The sequence below is a fragment of the Eurosta solidaginis genome, chromosome 3 (assembly GCF_040869045.1).
Source record: "Eurosta solidaginis isolate ZX-2024a chromosome 3, ASM4086904v1, whole genome shotgun sequence".
In the NCBI taxonomy this organism is placed as follows: Eukaryota; Metazoa; Arthropoda; class Insecta; order Diptera; family Tephritidae; genus Eurosta; species Eurosta solidaginis.
This window is the reverse complement of record NC_090321.1, coordinates 203,213,769-203,235,378: the sequence shown is the minus strand read 5'-3', so window position 1 is coordinate 203,235,378 and position 21,610 is coordinate 203,213,769. Positions and strand designations below refer to the sequence as shown.

Sequence of the window (21,610 nt, the reverse complement as noted above, 5' to 3'; positions counted from 1 at the left end):
TCTACGCTAGTAATTTTCTACGCTAGAATCTAGAGTATGACTTGTGCAGAATACATTTCTCGAGTATGACACCCACATGGGCTCTTAAGCCGGGGAGATCAAAGGAGAAAATAGGTGAGAAGGTTTGCGAACGCCAGCCATTTTTCGTTTCAACTAAGGAAACCTAGATACATTACCAAATCAATCTACAAAGGTCTTTAGCATGACATACATGGCTAGACTGCGACAAGAAGAGATCATAAGAACTCCCAAATTGGACGAAGAAATTATTAAGAAATACTGGGTAGGCCACAAAGAAGTGATTAAGATTTTTTTATGAAAATAGCTAGTCCAAGTCCACTTTGTTTCGGCCTTTTATTTTGAATTCAATCACGCCATAACGATTCAACATATTTGCACAAAAGTCGGCCCAGACATCGCCAGTTTTCCTTATGGATCTACTGTCTAGATTTTTCTTTTTCGAAAAAGCGCCTCCTTGGAATAAATAGTTTCATCTTCGTTTTCTTAAATCGTCGTATATCAAAATAGATATATTGCCCTTCATCAACTACACTTGTTATATGGGCCATTTTGATCGATAGTTATAAGAGCCATTCGCCACCCGCTGGGAGAATTCGGAGAATTTTACTATCATTTCGGATTGTTTTTGTTTTTATCGGCCTATTGATAAATGATTCAAGGTTCGATTCGAGCTCAAGGCTAGAACAATATTTTTTTTCTAATGATAATTATTGTTATTTTTAATTATATAATTTTGAATTTATTAATTTATATAACTTTGAAGAGATACACAAAATTAGAAGAATTTTTCCTCATTTTGAAGAAATTTTGGCCATGCGAATGAGGATAGAAATTCTTAAGTGCCATTTCATTCAAGTTTTTCTGAGTGTATAATTTTGTGTATCTCTTCAAAATTATATAAATTAATAAATTCAGTAAAACTTATTTTCCTCCACAACGTCCACATATTCTCAAACTGCCATATCATTCAATTTGAACTAAGAACACTGCATTGCGGATAATTCTACACTCATTATTATTTAATGTTTCTAACTTTTACGTTTGCATTGATTCAAATGCAATTCATATATGCGCCTATTTAAATACCATACACATACAAAATGTGTTATGTTTATGCTTCATTGGTCACTTCTGCGTTTGACTTTGACATTTGCATACAAAAAAAAGCATAAACACAAAAACACGCTTACGTTTACAACCTCTATACTAATTTTGCTACTTTTACTAATTTTGTTTGACGGAAATGAGTTTTTACACTAATACCCCCCTAATGTGGCTGCTGATATGCATGGGTAAGTGTATGGCAAGTGGCATATGAGTCGAGTTTTTTGTTTGTATTTGAACGTGTCATATGCTTTAAGACGCACACACACACACACACATTTACGTTGAAATTAATGCTACAAAACAATTTCGATTAAAACGCGCATTTTCTTTTCTGCTGTCAGCGCTGGCGCCGCCATAGCCAATGCGTTAAATTTGATTAAGTTCACAAAACATTACAACAGCGGCAGAGAGCAGCCGGATGAGCGCCGGTGGTAAAGCCGAACCGCAACAAAGCATTGAAACATCCGTTGAGTGCTTCAAACCATCAATTTGCAACCATTCAACTCTAACTCGGTATTTGTAGCCATTGAATGGCATACGAATGAATCAGAATGCATGTATTAATGTGTGTGTGTGTAGAACTTTGCTTCCGTTTCCGGTTGTCAGATATTACAGAATTTCATTTGAAATTCAATTGATCGCTGTTGTATAAAAGTAAGCAAGTAAAAGCATTCGAATGAGCAATGGGGAAGGCAGTACGAATGAATTTGAAAACTGAGGCTGTGTGTGTGTAAATGTATGTACATGCATTGGTATTGCTTCGATGAACGCGGTATGTTGTACGCATTGTCTATGTTGAGGATTGGCATGGATATCTGTTGCTACACTTTATATATTGAATTATCAGTAAAATGCAATTCCATTTCGAGATATATTTGTTTCACAAATGTTGAAATGAAAAACTTCAACAGAAAAATAAAATTATAGACCAAGGAAAACAGTTGCAGAGATGAAATGTTATTATTGTCATAGAATAAAATGAAAGCAGAAAGTAAGCTGAAATAACCATGAATCTTAATTTTAAAACTGTTTTTGAAAAGGTTATCGGAATTCTTTGTGTTTAGCTAAAATTTTGTGAAAGTGTTGAGGATAAAGGGCTTTGTTTATGATATTCGTATTAGTTAAGTTAACTGCATTATCATCAGTGAGCCTCATAAATCCTTAAATGATTGGCATGTAGATCACAACGGCACCGCCGCAATCTGGATGCCGGATGCTTGCGCCAATATTGCGTTATATACACGGCAACATCAGTGTAACGGCGAATAATACCACAACACTAAGCTGCTATTTGTCCCTGAATGACCACATTCAAGCAATCAGGGACAGGCTCAAACTTACTGACCTGAGGGACCTAACTGGTAACCTGGTTGGATTGGGAGACTTTAACGCTGGAGTAGTCAAATGGCGAATGCTGCAGACAAACACTCGTGTAAGGTAGTCCTTGAGAGGACAGCCAGCCTCGATCTGATCATGCTGAACACTGGTCCGATATAACATTAGTTTCAGAATGTATATATGCCCCGGAGAAGAACGTGGAGATGTAAAAGGCAGGTATACTAGTGGAACAGTTAAATCACGGAGCTGCTAAAAGTATACCACAGGATGCGAAGGCATACCGAAAGCAAGCCACGCGTGATAAATATGTGGCTTTATCAAATATGGAAGCGTACAAAGGAGCGAACAAGGCTCGAGATGCTTCCTTTAGGCAAAGAAAGCTTACCTGATGGAAAGCGCTTTGCGCTAATGTAGATAGTGACCTCTAGGGATAAGGATATAGAAAAATAATAAATTATTACGGTCCGTTAAACCAGCTGATGAGTTAAACCAAAGTCAGAAATATTGTGGATGGACTGTTTGCGACCCAACCACCCAGGAAGAATGGACCCGTTACCCATGAAGACCACAACGTGAAACAATTTCAGTAAGAAGAGCTTAAAAGTACTATGAGCACTACGAAACCTAGGAAAGCCCCAGTGCCCGACGGAATACCCGCGGATGCAATAAGGCTAGCTGCGAATAACTGCCCAGAACTTATGTTGTACAAGTACAACAAATGACGCCAAGAAAGAACTTCCCCCACCAGATCGAAGGCAGCACGGCTAGTTCCCGTTCTAAAAGGGAAAGGAGACCCCAACTCCCCATCGCCTTAGCACTAACTGTGCATGTTGGACACTGCAGGCAAATTCGTAGATAGCTTCCTGAATCAGCGGCTCATGAGAGCATTTGGGGATGGGAGAACTGTCTCGCCGGGAGCGTGGTTTCAGGAGAGAGCACTCCTCAATCGTTCATTCAGAAACGAGGGTGGTTTTTACTGATCAATGGACTGATTGGCTGACTGAGGCAGGTAAAAGTCCGTAATTTTTGTGGTTTGACCTGCACATACACATAACTAAATATACACAAGCATCAATTTTGACAATACCTGCTCATGTACCTACGAACTATAAATACAGGACAAACGAAAACAACAGATCAGAACAAAAATCGACACTGCTGATGGCACAACGCCGAAACCGGTTTGTCAAGGAATGACGGAAAATCGTTCCAATATACATCATTTATCCACCCTGTCGGAAAATCAACAAAACAAAATAAGTTTGGTAAAAATCATATTAAATAAAGGTTAAGATAGCTGACGGAGCGGGTTTCGATACCATGACCCGATCTCTGCAATATTACGACAGTCTTCTTCGATGACATGGGCATGCCAGAAATCACCTTCCTCGCAGATAACGTGGCAGCTGTGATAACAACACGAAGCTGTGAACTGGCACAGCTTAAGCTAACCTAGGTCATGCGCAGTATAAGTGGATGGATGGATGATGACTGTCTCCAGCTGGCAACAGCAAAAACGGAGATCGTCATCATCACAGAGGACTCCCGCTATCAAAAATATGACCGTTGAAGACCAGCAAATAAAACCAAGGACTTTAACGAAATATCTGGGGCCGAAGGTAGACCGTGGAAGACCGGGATGGAGTAGAAGGTTTCATTTGGTCATACCGAATCGTTCCTGAGATGGCCTTCGGGGAGTGTCCTTATCGCTACAACAATAACAAGCTAGACAGTAATATCACCTTCGTTGAGCCTGTGCTGCGCACACAATAGCGAATCTGAGTAGACTACTTGCAAGCAGGCGCCTCAGAGCAATGTCGAAGGAGACTTCCCCACGGTCTCGGTAGGATTGTTGAAGGTGTTGCGGCAATCATACCGATATATCTCTCCCCTGAGGAAAGAAACGCAATTTACGACTGCAGATTGAAAACGAGTTGAGCTGCTGTTGCCATATAGACGCGAGAAGAATCGATTCGTCGCTGGCAATGATAGTGGAGTAACAACAACGCAGAAAAGTGGACGGGGGAACTAATTTCCGAAATACACCCATGGTTTAAGCAACCAAACGCTGAAGGCGACTTTTACCTGACTCAATTTTTCGCCGGACACGATTACTTTTATAAATATTCGCACAGAATAGGCAAGGTTGACGACCCGAACTTGTTGTACTGTGGAAAATTTGACTCTACATCTTCTTCGAGTACGAGCGCTTCGCCGAACAGCGAAGTAGGGTAAAAGAGATACTTCGCGACCTGCCCCCGTGCATTTTCACCAATAACATTATCTGCCGAAGTGACAGTTGGGATACAGTCTGCATTGTGAGGCATATATGTACTTCTCAGCAAACGAGAAAATGGATGTTAGCTTGAGAGTGGCCACTGAGCTGACGTAGCGCACAACCGTACCTGAAGCAATGCTATATGCGGTTCCAAATAGAGGAATTTCGCCAGCCATGTGTGGTTAAGTTTAGCTGGCTACCCACTCAAGGAAAAAGGGAGTCTTAGACTCGGAGTGTCTGGCATAGAGGCTTAAATATGCCGGTCAGCGCATGAAGCATTTCCTCTTTCGACGCAACTCAAACAAAAAAAAGTAAAGTTAGGTCAGATTATTAGTGATATTCCTTAAAGTCTTTTTTTTTTTTTTATTTGGTCTAAAGGGTTAACAGAGGGTGGCTGGGTGGCGTCAATATTTCGGATTTCTATACCCTACTCCGTACGAAGACGAAAGTTTTTGGTAGTGTGTATTTTTTCTTTTTTACCTCTGAATCTTTTTTTATCGCCGCGGATCGGTGCTCTACACTGAGCCATTAAAGAGCATATTCAACTTAACGCTTCTTCGAGTAAAGCCACGCCGGTCTGTGTATTCTTACACAGATTATTCGGTTTGTCCGCGGTTTGTCTGCTTCTCGGAAATCTGGTCTGGCACAACCTATTGAAATTGCTAAAATTTGGTGACACTAAAGCAGTCAATATTGTTGTTCTCTTTTTAAGCTATGAAACGTTGACCGAAATGATATTAGCTGTTTTGGGCATATGCAACAATTAAGTGTGCTGATGAAGATATAACAACAATAAACAATGCTATATTTTGTTGGGATTCAAGGGGTTGATAAGCGTGTTTGATAGCTCCCGCAATCCAATTGTCAACCTCACCTAGTCATGGCGAATCCTGTTACATACATGCATATACCATACATATATTTAGCGGGCGAGGCTCTGGCAATCTTAAGTTCAGCTGTGAACTAGGAAGTAGCGGGCCGAGATGACCAATAAGGTTCAATGTGGTCATATTAAATCGTTTCCGAGATGTTCGGGCTAGTGCATCAGTGGTGATTTTTACTGGAACCTGCCGAATCTATATCCAGTAAAGGACCATCAACATCGTTAACCCTCCCCAAAATATACGGCGAAGGTCCTTATCACTACAAAACCAACTACAACAATACTATATTTTGAACTGAAAGTTTAGTTTTGTATTTTATTTTCTACTTCCTGCTTTTGCAAAAAGTTGTGAAACTTTTTCGTGTGTATGGCGTAGATGAAGCCTCATACTTAGAACGAAACAGCGGCTAACTGCATCTTTTTGTTTTGCCGCAATTAGAATGATAGTTTAATTGTATGCTACGCTTTTGTTTATATTGTAACAAATTTTGGAACATTCCGCTTATTTGAAACCTTCTGCTAACGTTGGTATCGCTGAACTGTCAAATAAATAGCTCCAATATTCAGTATTGCAATATGGGCTTTATTTAGTCTGCTTTGGGAGTATTACAATTATACTTCAATATCACGTACTTCACAACTAATGCGTGTTTAAATCAAGCTGAGTAGTTATTACTCGGCTTGCTCTGCTTTTATACTCTCTGTTGCCTCGTCCGCATATTTCTCCAAAGGACTAGAAGTTTCACCTTCTAGAACTGTTGTATCTCTTGCTTGGTAATTTATTTATATGCGAATGTATGTGTGAGTAAGAACTTCGGCTGATGACTGCATCTGTGTATGTGAGATATCTCTTCGTTGCCTTGTACATAAGTGTTGCTAGCTTTAATGTACATACTAGTGGCTGCTTCATGCTTTTGTTGTTGCGTGATTATTTACTAATAGCCTAGTGATGTCAGCTTTCGCCACAATATTGACAGTGTTGCTGCTTGCGCTGAGCGGCGGACGTGGTGTAATGGAAGCGTGTTCCGCTTACCACACTGAAGGTCCTGGGCTCAAGTTCGGGGCAAAGTAGTATAAAAATTTAGGAAAAGGTTTTTTTCAATTAGAAAAGATTTTTCCCCGCGTAATCGCCTCTCGGCAGAGATTTGGTAAACACTATGCCTTGCGGATGCCTTTTGGAGTTGGAATAAAACATGTCGGTCCCGTCCCGCTAATTTGCAGGGATAATTAAAAGCAGCACGGCGTAAATTGGAAGAGAAGTTTGGCCTAGATCTACTTCGGCTGTTATTCTTTTTTTATGTTTTCTAATTACTCGTGCAAACCCAGAACTTTTTAAAAACTTTAATGGTCAACACTAAAGCATACAACTTGAAAAATACTAATTGTTCGCAATAAATTTGTATGCAAGCTTACTAATTGTTTTCTCTTTGTCTCTTTTTTGTAGTGCATGAAAGCGTATGTGGATTTTGAGATAACTGAAGGCGCTTATGAGATTTCATGCCCCGATGCTCAATGTCCAGCACAAGGCATTATGACTCTGGCAGAAATTGCAAATCTTACAACAACCAATTTGATGAAGAAACATCATCGATATCGACTCAATAAAGGTAAGCTCAACTTATTTGCTCTTAGTAACGAAACCAATATTGAAAAGTACTCAACTGTCGACCTAGTTAAATATGGGATTGGGTGTACGAAAGAAAGGCTCTCCGCAAGATTAATGTAGTATACATATTTCAAGAATTTTGAATTAAGGATTAGAGTCTTCCACCCTAATATGGTTTAGTATCTCTCTCTCGCAAATATTAGTCATTACCTTTATAAATGGTTCAGCGCAATCATCGCTTCGCTAGCAACATAGCAATTTATCCGGCAATTGCCACACGGACCTCCTAGCGCACTTGGGTACAACTGAATCGAGTGTAGATGGCTGTAGGAAATATGGAGTACGACTAGCCACCTATGATCTGATCCTCTATAAATAGGCCTCAAGTTAGCTCAGCAAACCGATGGGTGGACACAACCTCATACAGAGTAGCGAGACCCTCACCAACTTCAGCATCAGATGAAGCGGCTCTGGGAGTGTTCGATACAAAAGTTTTTCGAAAGATTTATGGACCTCTACGCGTTGGCGATGGCGAGTACCGAAAAAGATTTAACGACGAGCTGTTCGAGCTCTACACAGACATCAACATAATGCAGCGAATTAAAACGCAACGGCTGTGCTGGCTAGGCCATGTTATGCGAATGAAAGATGACGCTCCGGCCAAGAAAGCGGTTCTATCGGAACCTTCCTATGGAAGCAGAGGTAGAGGGCGGCCCCCACTCCGCTGGAAGGACCAAGTAGAAAACGATTTAAACTCTCTTGGGTTGACCAATTGGCGCCGGTTGGCAGAGAAAAGAAGCGACTAGCGCGCCTTGTTGGACGGCCATAACCGTTTAAACGGTTAAGCACCAATTAAGTAAGTAAGGATGCCAAGTGGTCTGCTGAAATTATTGGGTTCAGCAAGGCTCATCTATCAATGGTTTTAAGGGTTTTGAGGGTCATTATCCAATAAGAGTACAATCGATACGTATCAACATATAGGAAGCCCCCTCTTGCAGGGAGGATAACGTTGTCAAATTATCGCGATGCTGATCTTCGAAGAAATTATCTAAGGCGAGATTGATTTTATTCGAAACTAGATCGTTGCCACGCAATGTGACATCCACGGGCCTTCCTGATTTCCAAATACCTTCTCCACTTATTCCCCCTGAGGAAGAGACGAAGAATTTGGGAACTCACCTGGATCAAAGGACATTAAACTTATACACGGATAGCTCCATAATGTGAAAGCTACCCAAGCACTTCAGGATCAGTTATCACAATGGGACTGCCGGCCTACTCCTCTGCATTTGGCAACCACCATCATATAACCTTACTGTAGGCAGAAAAGTGTGCACTTAAAAGTAGATCCTGTATATCGATGGGACTGATTGCTTACATCGTCTTTTCTTTCAGCGGAACAATTTTGCCAAAGTCTTTTCAGGACTCCCTTTTTCGAATTTAAGTATTTTCCTTACAATATCGATATTTTTGATGAAGCTAATTTAACCATTTAGGGCTGGTACTGACTAAAGTTTCAGGAAACACCGGATTTAAAGGGTACTGAAGCACAACGGCAAACCGGGTTTTCTGTAAACCAAATATGGCGGCCGCCGTGGTGTGATGGGAGCGTGCTCCGCCTACCACACCTTATACCCTGGGTTCACACCCCGGGCAAAGCAACATCAAACAAAAATTCTAGAAATAAGGGTTTTCAATTAGAAGATTGAATTTCTGCCATGAAAAGCTCTCAGTGAAAACTCATCTGCCTTGCAGATGCAGTTCGGAATCGGCATAAAACATGTAGGTCCCCTCCGGCCAATTTTGTAGGGAAAATCAAGAGGAGCACAAGGCAGAAGCTCGGCCTTAGATCTCTTCGGAGGTTATCGCGCCTTACATTTATTTATTTTTTTTTTTATATGAGAAGGTGTGGCGGAATATTGTTCCCATATACACATCATCTTATTATTTTTATCAATTTTTTTTTTAAATTTGCTGTCTCTTTGAATTGGTATTCTTGCCACCTGCCTTAAAGAATGACTCTTTAAAGTATTTTGAAATACAAATAACTAAAATAATAACAATAACTTTGGTTTCACCCATCTTCCCATTCTCCTTACAGAAATCGAAATGGATAAGACGCGCACCTGGTGTCCACGTGCCGGCTGCGAAACTGTTTGTCTCATCGGCGCCGGTCCACATTCCGATGCTACACCATCCACCTCGACTGGTGGTGCTGGTGTTGGCTGTCCCAAAGTCGGTTTCGCCGATAGCCATGGCAATACACAACAGAATCTTTGTGCCGTACAATGTCCATCGTGTAAAGATGAATTTTGTTCAGCTTGCAAAAAAGCGGTAAGTATGCGCTACTCTCTACGGCATCGACCACAGCATTGTAATTCATTACCATTCTATATTTTTTTTTTTTTTGCGCTCGTTTTAACAATTTTATTGCTTTTCCGTTACGACTTGCAGTGGCATCCAAATATGACTTGTGAGGACAATAGCCGACGTTTGGTGGCGGATGGTCAAGATGACATTGGTATACCCTTTGATAATGACCTCATCAAGTGTTGTCCCATGTGTGCGGTTCCCATTGAGAAGGATGAAGGGTGTGCGCAGATGATGTGCAAACGTTGTAAGCACGTCTTCTGTTGGTATTGTCTGGCCAGTTTAGATGTGAGTATATTTTAAATTTACTGAGTACTTTATAAGCTTTATATACAAAACAAATATTTATTAACGCTTTTTTGTTCATATTGACGAGAAGGCCTAGGTGTGGTTAGGTTGAGAGGTTGCCATACTGGCGAGGAAGGCTCACTTGACAACATCAAAGACCGTTGTGCTACCACATAAGATAACAATGACGGAAGCTATAGCTATGGAACAACACCCATCACTACCCTAAGTACATTTTCCGTACAACTAAGTGATCCGAAATCGAACTACTTTCGACTAATTCTGGCAACAGCTGCACAGTTCAGCATAAAAAGCCTCGAAGATTACACCTGATTATTCGCTATTTAGCTGCAGCAATAAGGGATATTGCTCTTGCCATCGTTATTCGTTCGTTCAAATTAATTAAACTGGTCTCAGCCAACCAAACTGCAAAGACATTCTATATGCGTTTTCACCTAAGCTGGAATTTTGCAAAGGTCGTCGTTGAGATTCGCATATGCTTACTACCTTTTCACACCAGACTGTTCCCTGATATTTCCCAAAGCAGTAGAGTTAGTAGAGAAGGTTAAGGTTAACGATGGAATGGATCACCTCCATTTAGAAGTCCTTTATAAGAAGTATCCTATCAATAAGCCGCTCGTCGTTTCTCCTAAAATCTTTTGAGCAGCTGAATGATTTTTACATACAGGGAATGATTTATTAGTAAACTTCTCTGTAGCTATACTGTAGCAGCGGAGGGTGATAGGACCACAAACGACAAAGGTTTCCAGAGCCTCGCCATATGATTCCAGGGATTGTGTAGCGAAACTCTTCAAAGAGGTTGCCAGCGAATTTTATAGGTTCTCCAATCCAATTGCCAACCTCACCTACCCGTGGCGAATCCTGTTTCAGGCGGCACCTGGAACTAGGGAATGAGGATTAGGTATGGCCTGGAAGGTTCAATGTGGTCTTATAAAATCGTTTTCGAAATGGTCCGGCCTGCTATTTCAGTGGAGCTTATTAGCGGTGCCTACGCTATCTATATCTGACAATCCTGGTTATTGGTGAATTTCTGGACACCATGCGCACTGTTTTTAAGGATATTTAAAATGCAGTGCGCATGTGTGTTAGTCTGCTGGACTCCGTCGATTGTGGGAACGACTGGTATTTGGACATCGAATTTTTCTGCATACTCGAGGTGGATTTAGGGATAGGAAGGCATTTTTGTCTTGTAAATTAGCATGGTGGCCATGGGTAGGAGCTGGAATTTTCACAAAAAGTTGTTGGTACACTGGCTTTATGAGATGGTCGTCGAACCAAAAGTTGTCTATGAATATTGAAGCCAGGGCAGCTGCGCCCCAATCATTGATCTGACTAAGTGATATAGGCTATGGGCTTTCTCACTGCGGCTATTCAAGCATTCTAAACAATTAATTCGACTTTTTGAACCCCCCCCCCCCCCCCCCTGTGCAAGCTTCACCTCAACGATTCATCGAAAGAGCACTGGAGAGTGGGACTCACGTGGGGTGAAGGACTAATTAACTATGGGGGCGGCTAACGCTCAACCTATAAGAAGTCTAAAAGAAATAACTGTCGTCCAGCGTCGAGCAGTTGTACACTAAGGTATATTTAATATACAACGAGATCATCTTTATTTTTGTACTTAACTCTTAATCGGTAATTAAATGACTAATATTTCCGTATAGAGTTTTCTGTTCGATAATCGGTAGTTATGGACAAATTCCTGTAGATACCAATTCTTTTTTCTATTTAAACCATCTCTAGAGTTTAATTTCTAGATGGAAGCACGAAATAAAATAGCGACGTTAAAATTTGACAGCTAATAATCTAGTTCCTAGGGATGAGACATCTGTGAACGCATAGATCAACTATTATAGATTAGTGTCAACATGGCCAATGACCTAGCTTACTTATAACGGTATTATCTTAATTTCGGACTTAACTCCCAATCGGTAAATAAATAACTATATTGCCCATATAAATTTTTCCCTTTGATAATCGGTAATTATGAAGCTATAGAATAGACGGATGGTGATTTTGTCTAAAAGCCTTTTAACCATATTTAGGGTAATATCTCTAATTGAAGGCACGAAATAGAAGAGAAACGTGAAAGCTTGGCAGCTGTAATCTAGCTCCTAGGGATGGGACATATGTGTAAACTTGGTTGGTTTTATGTGGAGGCATGCAAGCTTCTAGGGATGGGAGATATGTGAACATGTAGATAAACTTTATTGTATTTGTTCTAGATTAGTAATTGTATGAAAATAGCCTTAGGTTAATATTAACTTAAAAGAAATTAACCTTTTAAAAATACTATTTTTCTTCCCGATTTTCTAGGATGACTTCCTGTTGCGTCACTACGATCGTGGCCCATGTAAAAATAAGCTTGGCCATTCCCGTGCCTCGGTTGTGTGGCACAGAGCACAAGTAATTGGCATTTTTGCTGGTTTTGGTATTTTATTGCTAGTAGCCTCACCATTACTACTTTTGGCAGCACCCTGTATAATATGTTGTAAATGTCGTAGTTGTAGTGGTGCGCGCATTGATGAAGGTGATACCGAGATAGAGGAGGCGACCGTGCTGCGAAGGTAAATGAAAGTACGTACCACAAATACGGTTGTCGTCAGATAAAACTTTATTTCTACATTTATAGCTAAAGTTAAAGCATAGCGTAAGGTTTATCTGACATGACCTAAAATATTTTTGCATTTCCTGCGGTGATATTCTTTAACTTTTTTAGCGATTTATAGCCGCTGCATGATAAATATATACCACAATCACCAAAATTGTCGCTATGCGCCGTTTCCACCATGTTCAATTAGGCACTTATCTATAAGTTGTCGAAATTGTCATTTTCTCCCTTCAACTGTATGGTTGGCTCATCTCAACAGCAACAACAAATGTTTCTTTGTTCAGATTGTCCAAATCTGTTTGACGGTGTTAGGTGAATGGAATGGAGAGAAAACATAAAGCTTTGCAATTCTTATGTGTTGTGTCAAAAAAATTACTTAAAGTGATTTGAAACTATTCTTTAATAAAAGATTTACCAGCACTCAATGTGTTGGTTACATTTTGAGCTTGCCCTATACTTTTGACAATCCATATGCCAATGAAATAAAATCAGCTGATGAGATGAGCCAACCATATAACTGAGCCATGGTTCTCTTCATACTAATTGCAAGGAAAAAGTGTAAACAAAAATCAGCTGTTTGGCTAACTTTCGTGTATTCACAATAAATTTTTGCGATTCGCTCTACAAAATATTCACAATTTTTGAGTTAACCGATAGTGCGTCACCCTGGTTTGGCAAAAAATAATATGTCAAATGAAGCTATCTGATAAATTGTTATCCTCCAAGTAAAATCTAACTTAATTGGAGATGGTTAAAAGGGCCCTAAGTTGCGATAGAGATGCGAAAATTTTCGCTAAGAAATTACAGAATATCTCTCGTGATTTCCTTTTTGAAATTTATCATTTTATTTAACTTGTCTCTCTTTCTCCCTTACACAGCCCCTAGAAGTAGCCGGTGGATCGTAAACAAAAATTGCGAAAACAAAATTAAGGCGCTTACAAAAGAAATAAGAAAAAAATATTAACTGTATACCGTGTATGAAACATAAAGTAAATTAATTACTTGACTCAATTTGTTGTTTAAAAGTCATATTTGGAAAAAGTCCTAAATTCGTAAACATATGAATGTATGCATGTACATCACATACGTAATTGTATACAAAAAAAAAAAAAAAAAACAATTAACGGCTTTATATTGTTATAAAATATACTAGAATTAAAAAAATTAAAAGTAGTCGCCCCTCGTGTAATCATTTTCAAAATTGAGTAGGAAGTAAAAGTTAGGCGTAACTCTCAACGGTTTATCTGTAAAAAAGACTAAGGCTAAGTTTCTTCTCAATTTTTACTATGATTATAGCCCCTTGTCCTAGTATGCACAGCATAAATAACAGCAAAACTCTAATTGGGCTTACTGCCAAATGGAAATAATTGGGCAATTCATTAGAGTGTCGTTTTATTATCTTTTCGGTTGTTTTCATGGTTTCCAATATAATTGATTGAAACATACCACATACGACGAATACAATCCACAATATCCTTGTGAATTGCTTAAATTTGTTCAAATTCTTCTTTTTACGGGTAGCCCAAAATATGACAAAGACCAAGTTTACATAAAGCGAGATTAGGGATGCAACAACTGATAATTTCAGAGTTTTTAAAATTCGGAGTAAGTGGCTCGTTACTTGGCTTATTGTTGAAAAGTCCTCGGAGAACAAAACTTAAAACATAATACTTTCAAAAAACAAATATTTTCATCATGATAATGCAAAGGTAAATTTGCAAAAATATCGACGTTGACAGTTCATTAAGACATGATCTATCAATGTGCTTAGATAAATACATAACATCGACGCAACAACATCGATGCTTATTAACAAACCATCGATGAACTATTTCCAACCTAGACACCCTGTAATTATCAACATATTCCAGGAAAAATTTAAAATTTTTTCCTAGACTTAAAGAGGGTAGTTGTTGTTGTTGTAACAGTGTTGTCTGATTCTGCCTTAAGGCCCCATTACTGATACTTAGCATAGACTTGACTTGAATTGGCGTAAACTTGGCAACTTAGCCTTGATTATACTCCACTTAGCGCATACAATCTGGCATCATAAGCAATAAATGTCAATTTATATGAAAAAATGTCAAAATGAAATGGAAACAAACAAATGGCATCTCAAAATGTAAACGTCACTTAGAACTTACATAGAAAATCAAAATTCAACAGACTTCTAAGTCAAGTTAAGTGTTGCTAAGTTTTGAGTAATCAGTAACATCCAATGTTCATTTAACAGAACTGTAAGTGACAGTTCTCAAGCCAAGTCAAGTCTATGCTAAATATCAGTAATGGGGCCTTTAATTGGAGGAACGAAGTAAGAAATAAACGTCAATAAAAATCGTTATAAAGATCGTCGAAGGACAGACTTGAAAACCAATAATCTAGCTCTCAGGCACTGTGCATATGTGAACGTGTAGATAGCCTTTTGGAGCATTTTTTGTGAAAAGTGCTTTTTTACCTCTAAATTAGATTGCACACACAACGCGAAAATTACAAAAACATTTTGTCATAATTCCGACTATCAAATAAAATCTCGTTACATGTAAACTAGGCCAAAAACGCAAAACAGAATAAGACCACTTCGGGCAACTGTTCAATATTTTAAGATTTAAAAAAAAGTTTAACTAAATTAACCCAATTAAGGTTCCAACTTTGTTACTGTTTGCACGCTTCAAGACTTCAAAATAAAAATTTGTTAAAATGCTTATAAACAAACATATGTATGTGTAGCACGTTGATTATGCGTTATATGTTAACGAAATTGTGATATTTACAGTGATTCGATTTGTAATAAATAATTTTATTATTTTTTAGAAATCGATAACTAAATTTAAAATAAAACGAAAGAATCATTGCTCTATAAAGATATGAAATGGAATATATTAAATTTGAAAAATAAATGTATTATATATGAAAAGTTAATGTACATACGAATTGTAATATAAAAAGTTAAAGCGAAAATGTTTAACCCTTAGTACAACCCTAGCTTGAGATAACAATTTGATTTTATGTTAATAATAATGTATCAACTTTTATCCCATTTTGAAACGAGTATTTATGTAGATAATATGTTTTTGAAAATATTAACATTGTTAGCCTTAACAATCTCTAAATTATAAATAGTTTGCACTTGAGTGAATCGCGCTTATGATTCAGTGTAAAATTTAGTGAAACTGGAGCTGTTTTTTTTTTTTTTTTGTAATTATATAGTAGTAACGTTTGTTTGCATTTGTAGTGTTTTTTATACTCGGAGTTGGTAATTGAATGCGTCTATTGACAAGTAAGATTTACTATAGGGATTACCAAAAGTGGTTCGCTCTAGAAATTAATTGCTGACCGAACGACGACTTTTTAGATGAATTAACTATGAAATGAGAGAAATTTTATTAAAAGGTAGAATCCAAATCCATACACCAGTAGAAAGAAGTCAAATCAGCTTTGCGTTCATGGGACATAGCATGGCAGAACCAGAGAGGTCACGACAGGAAATCAGCTGATTGGTATTTTTTAATATGATCTAATATTTTAACTTCGGGTTCAGTATGACTTTGACATTAGTCCATAAACATTAGGGCGGGTCGATTTAAAAATCGCTCATTGCTCTGTGAAAATCGTATTCTAGGGATCAAAGGGATGCCGAAGGAACTATACCTGTAAAACGAATTCTGATGTCCCCCCCCCCCCCCCCCTCTTTGGGTCGAACTTTTGGGTAGGGGCAATTTCAATTCTACCTGCTGTGTCTTGTGGTGCTTAAAAAAAACAACACAAGCAATTTTACGATCTGCAATTGTGTCACAGTGATACCTTCATTTTTTAAAACGGTTGAATAAAAACCCCACACAACTATGTTTACGACGTGCAAATGCATCACAGTGATGCCTTGGTTTTAAAAGGGGGTTGTAAAAACGCTAATTTCTAATAATTTTTTTTAATTTCTTTTCTATTACTAAGTTAAATTCATTTTTTCATTTACATATGTTCTGACTAAATAAATTTCTAAAGAGAAAAATAAACTCCAAAAAGAAAAAACATAGGCATTTCAAAGTGGGATTTTTCAAAATTTGCCCCTACGACCCAAAGGGGGGGACATCAGAATTCGTTTTAGAGGTATGGTTCCTTCGGCAAAGTTTCTTATTTTGATCCCTAGAATATGACTTTCACAGAGCAATGGGCAATTTTTTTGCCTCCCCACAAATCGACCCGGCCTAATAAACATATAATAATATCTGCAAAAGTTGTGACTTCTCTATCTACCCGCGGGTTGGCATCACAATAAAGATTAGGCTTCAATGTAACAAAGTAATCAGGGTGCTCATCTGGACTAGTTTTTCTGAAATCAAAGAGTAAACGGTTTTCTTTAGCGCAAATGTAGTATAAAGAAAGAAATTAAATTTAAGCGAACCAAATTTTGTTACCAACGTTTTAAAAACACGATGAGGGCAGATTTGGCTTTTTTCACTGGAATTAAAGAACAAATTCACCTATCTACAATAAATTAAGAAAAAATCGCATATTTCCCATCCCTAGAATATAATTGATAAAGCCGGTACTTCTTTCCTAGACCTTAAGGTGGTTGCTGGTTTGGTCACAAGATGGAAACACGAAATAAAGGAGAAACATCAAAAGAAAGGCTTGAAGATGTTAACCGAACAACAAATTTCATAGCTGAAAGTCTACACCTCTTCCAGGTTAAGCATCAATTTTGAACTGCAGTTGTAACTTTTTGAACTACAATTGCAATTTTCTGAGCTAAATCTAAAAGAGATGTAGCTTCTAGGTATGGGGCACATGTGTAGATAAACTTTTGAGGATTTATTGTAGACTAGTGCATGCTTAAGCGTGATGTTAAAGGATACAGTTTTTATTTATAGGACAAAATAGCCGAATAGCAGACCAATAGTGGCATAAACACGATACGTCATTTGTGTTAGTTTGGTTTTGTACCATAATTTAGAGTTATGTCAAAAAATATATTTATAATTATGTACAATAAAAGCACTACCAAAAAATGTTATAAATTATTATTCAGAAATGTATCGGAAAAACTTTGACTTAAACTTAGACCTAACTATCTAGATGTATATATTTGCTTATAGACGTATGTATTTAGACTAGCACTTAATTTTTTTGTTTTATAAAATAAAAGTTAGCTACGCCCATATACAATTATGTGTACCTATACAAAGAAGTTTATGTATGTATGCTATACACATAAGTATATTATTTTAATCACCTAAATCTATATCTAACTGTACTTTTGAATTATGATATATATACAACTTCGTAAATACTCGTAAGAGTACTTATATACGTATTTATAAATTTAGTTATCGGATGCGTAATCAATTCGCGTTAATGAAAAATTAACAAAATATAGAGACTAAACCTTTGTATATATTTATATATGTATATGCGCTATATACCTAGCGTATTTACATATGTACTTACTTTACTTACTTACTAGATATAAGCATATATCTATGAATAATAGTTGGACACAATTATTTCCACTTGAATTAAAGTTTAAATATTAATGTTTGTATGTTGGTTTTTTTTTCGTTTCATTCGAGAAACCGTTGTTTGGAATTAACTCGCTGGATATGTATGCTTGAGTGTGTGTGCGTTGTTTAAACAAATTCGCTGTATTTGTATTATATACTCTAAATATGTATATAAAAAATATATATTAATCCTTTTATTTAAAATATAGCTGCGATTGAATAATATTTATATGCAAAAAAAAATTAGCAACTATTACACGCTAGTGCTAATCAATTAAATGAATAATCGATCGATTGAATTATTAGTGTAGTCAGTCAAGATTATAGCTATGTATACTTATTTAGAAATTGTAAATGTATTTAAACAAAAAGAATGTATACACTTGTATAAATCATGATTTGAAATTTAAAATAAAATATTAAACATTAAAAAAATGTAAAAATAAGTATTTACTTTTTTATTTACTGAGTGAGTTCATTCAAAACGGGTAAGTTCGTTTGAAAATCGAATGCGATATTTTGGAGTACGTTAACTATGAACAACTTATCTACTTTTAGCCGTTAAATCAAGAAAATTACCTTTATTGCTAAAGAGTGCCTCGCAGGCGACTCATATACATATATTTCAGCAGCGCAACGGAGCAAAAGCAAAACCATTGTTTACTATATAGTTTGGCAGCTTAAGTAGAGGTTATGTTGCGAATAGAGTGGAAGGCAGTGGACTAGGCAGTCGAATGTCATATAATGAAGGAATGGTGTTCGGAGTTTTTTCAAAGTTAAAAAAAAAAATGATAAAAGCTTTAATATAAATAAAACTATTGTTTTAATAACAACAAAAACGCCATATATATTCTGTATGCATAAATTTGTAAGGATTATCCCAGTTTAAAATTTGAATTAAATAATCTAAAGTTTTGTTTTGAAACTGAGTCGAGAACTGTGCGTGTGAATGTGCGAATTTTCACCGATCAGCTGTTAGTTGCGCTACTTGGTAAAATTTACAATGAGCAAAACACTACTTCACACAAGTTCGTTCAGCACTTAACCATTGTAAATTTTACCAAGTAGCGCAACTAACAGCTGATCGGTGAAAATTCGAACATTCACACGCACAGTTCTCGACTCAGTTTCAAAAAAAAACTTTAGATTATTTAACTCAAATTTTAAAGTGAGATAATCCTTACGAATTTATGTATATAGAATACATAAGTCGTTTTTGTTGTTATTAGAACAATAGTTTTATTTATATTAAAGCTTTTAAAATTTTTGTTTAAAACATTGAAAAAACTCCGAACACCATTCCTTCATTATATGACATTCGACTGCCTAGTCCACTGCCTTCCACTCTATTCGCAACATAACCTCTGTTTAAGCTGCCAAACTATATAGTAAACAATGCACTTAACTGTGTTGGCACGAACGCATGCTTTCCTAGGAATGAGCGATTCGGAAATATCGAAAAAAAAAAATGTATGCGCCTGATAGGCGATGTTTACCGTTCTAGGGTTAAAATTAATATTGTTTAATGAAATCCGGCGATCTCATTTTGGTTTCCGGCGAATACAATCGTGTGTCCCCTAGTAATAACCCAACTTCGTCCTAACTCAACTTTGGTTGTTGGCATAGATATGACGATTTTTGACAATTTTTTGGACGGCGTCTGACGACTTGGAAAAAAAATATATGGCAACGCTGAGCACGATTAACGATACGACAGGCAAAACGATAACAGCCGACTCTTACGTTATCTCGGCATTCTCCAGCACCGAACGGCTGCTGTGAAAGCGGAAAGGAAGTGTCAGAAGCCAAGAACGAAAACTAATTTGACAATTGCTTTCGCGGAGTTGACGAATAACGTAAAGCTAGACGATAAACAAAAACGCAAGCTTCATAGTACCATTGGCAGACGATATCGTCAACGCAGGTATCGTTCGTTAAGCGCCTCGTCCGCCTAACAGAATGAGGCTTTAAGTATACATAGTTCCACTACTCACCCAGACAATGCTTGGTAAGAAGCAAACATTGCATTGTTTCATATGCTATCAGTTTTTTGCTTTTTCTGAACATTGTAACTTTTAGCTTATCGCTATTCTCATCTAGGTGTGCGATATATTGAACTTATTTTTAGGGAATAGTTCATTTGAGCTCAGCTAATTTTCGAAGCCCCAAAATAGTCATAAAAGACGCTCAATTCAGAACGGCTGCAGTCATTATAAGAGAAAATCTAAGGTCTCGAGAAAAGCAAATCAAATACTTTAGAGATAGTTTTCCTAGGCAGTGCTCCGAGTGCGTTTTTACCATGAAAATTTTTTCCCTGAAAATGCCTTTGCCTTTTAGAGCCGCCAATTTTTTTGGAAGATTTAAGTAGCCCGACGCAATTTTGACAAGAAGTTCGCCCGAAATCTTCTCGGATGTATATAGTTACATTATAGGTAAATCAACAAAAACTCCTTTGTCATGGTTTAGTGTAAGGGGAATGTATTTCCTTTTCTGCATTGGTCGTCAGATTTGAAACTAATTTCATATCTTACCGAGTGAATGATTTTTTTACCACTGGAACCTTCGCAATTGTGGACTTTAGTTTCCTCTTAGACCACGTTTACACATGCCCTTATCTACAATAAATCATCAATAGATAATCTACGCGTTTACATATGTTCCATCCCACATAAATTTTTCCTTCGATAATCTGAAGTTATGAACAAATTTTAGAGATGAAGATTTTTTTCACAGAAAAAGTTCCACCTCTAGAGTGTAATCTCTAACTGGAAAATTTAGTTATATAATTAACGATCTGGGGCCCTATTCGTAACTGTGAGTTTTAAAATGTACACTTTTTCTTCATATAATTTGTATGAAAGAAAAATGTACATTTCAAAACTCATAGTTACTGAATAGGGCCTCTGGAGTAAAGTACTAAAATGACAATAATATCGTTATATGTAAACTAGGTCTGAGTTTACTTTAATATAATAACAATGTTATGCTCCTAATATCTTTATGACACTGTTTTATTTTCTTCTATTCTTTCTGTATATTTCCTAATGCAGTTTTGTTAATGGTGTCAGTATGTAAACTATATTCCAAAAAGGAATGATATACAAACAAGTAAGGAAGGTTAAGTTCGGGTGTAACCGAACATTACATACTCAGTTGAGAGCTATGGTGAAAACATAAGGGAAAATAACCATGTAGGAAGCGAAGGTAACATTGGAATGTGTTTGTATGACATGTGTATCAAATGAAAGGTATTAAAGAGTATTTTATGAGGGAGTGGGCCATAGCTCTATAGGTGGACCCCATTTAGGGATATCGCCATAAAGGTGGACCAGGGATGACTCTAGAATTTGTTTGTACGATATGGGTATCAAATGAAAGATGTTAATGAGAATTTTAAAAGGCGTGGGCTTAGTTTTATAGGTGGACGCCTTTTCGAGATATCGCCATAAAGGTGGATCAGGGTTGACTCTAGAATATGTTTGTACGATATGGGTATCAAATGAAAGGTGTTAATGAGTATTTTAAAAGGGAGTGATTCTTAGTTACATAGGTGGACGCCGTTTCGAGATATCGCCATAAAGGTGAACCA

General features: G+C 37.3%; 1 protein-coding gene across 26 annotated transcripts in view; it reads left to right on the top strand.

Moving 5' to 3' along the window:
* The window catches only part of LOC137244952 (uncharacterized), a 573,457-nt gene extending 554,990 nt beyond the window's left edge, over positions 1-18,467 (top strand). For 22 of the 26 annotated variants that reach the window (XM_067774751.1, XM_067774761.1, XM_067774756.1 and 19 more), the window contains 5 exons: positions 7,072-7,234; positions 9,335-9,567; positions 9,688-9,891; positions 12,229-12,479; positions 12,632-18,467. In XM_067774751.1, coding sequence (XP_067630852.1) covers positions 7,072-7,234; positions 9,335-9,567; positions 9,688-9,891; positions 12,229-12,479; positions 12,632-12,641 — 861 coding nt within the window. In that variant the 3' untranslated portion in view covers positions 12,642-18,467. Of the gene's footprint in view, positions 1-7,071; positions 7,235-9,334; positions 9,568-9,687; positions 9,892-12,228; positions 12,490-12,631 lie in introns of all 26 variants that reach the window. The other 4 variants (XM_067774764.1, XM_067774765.1, XM_067774767.1 and 1 more) reach the window with 4 other exon arrangements.
* The last annotated feature ends 3,143 nt before the right edge of the window (positions 18,468-21,610 follow it).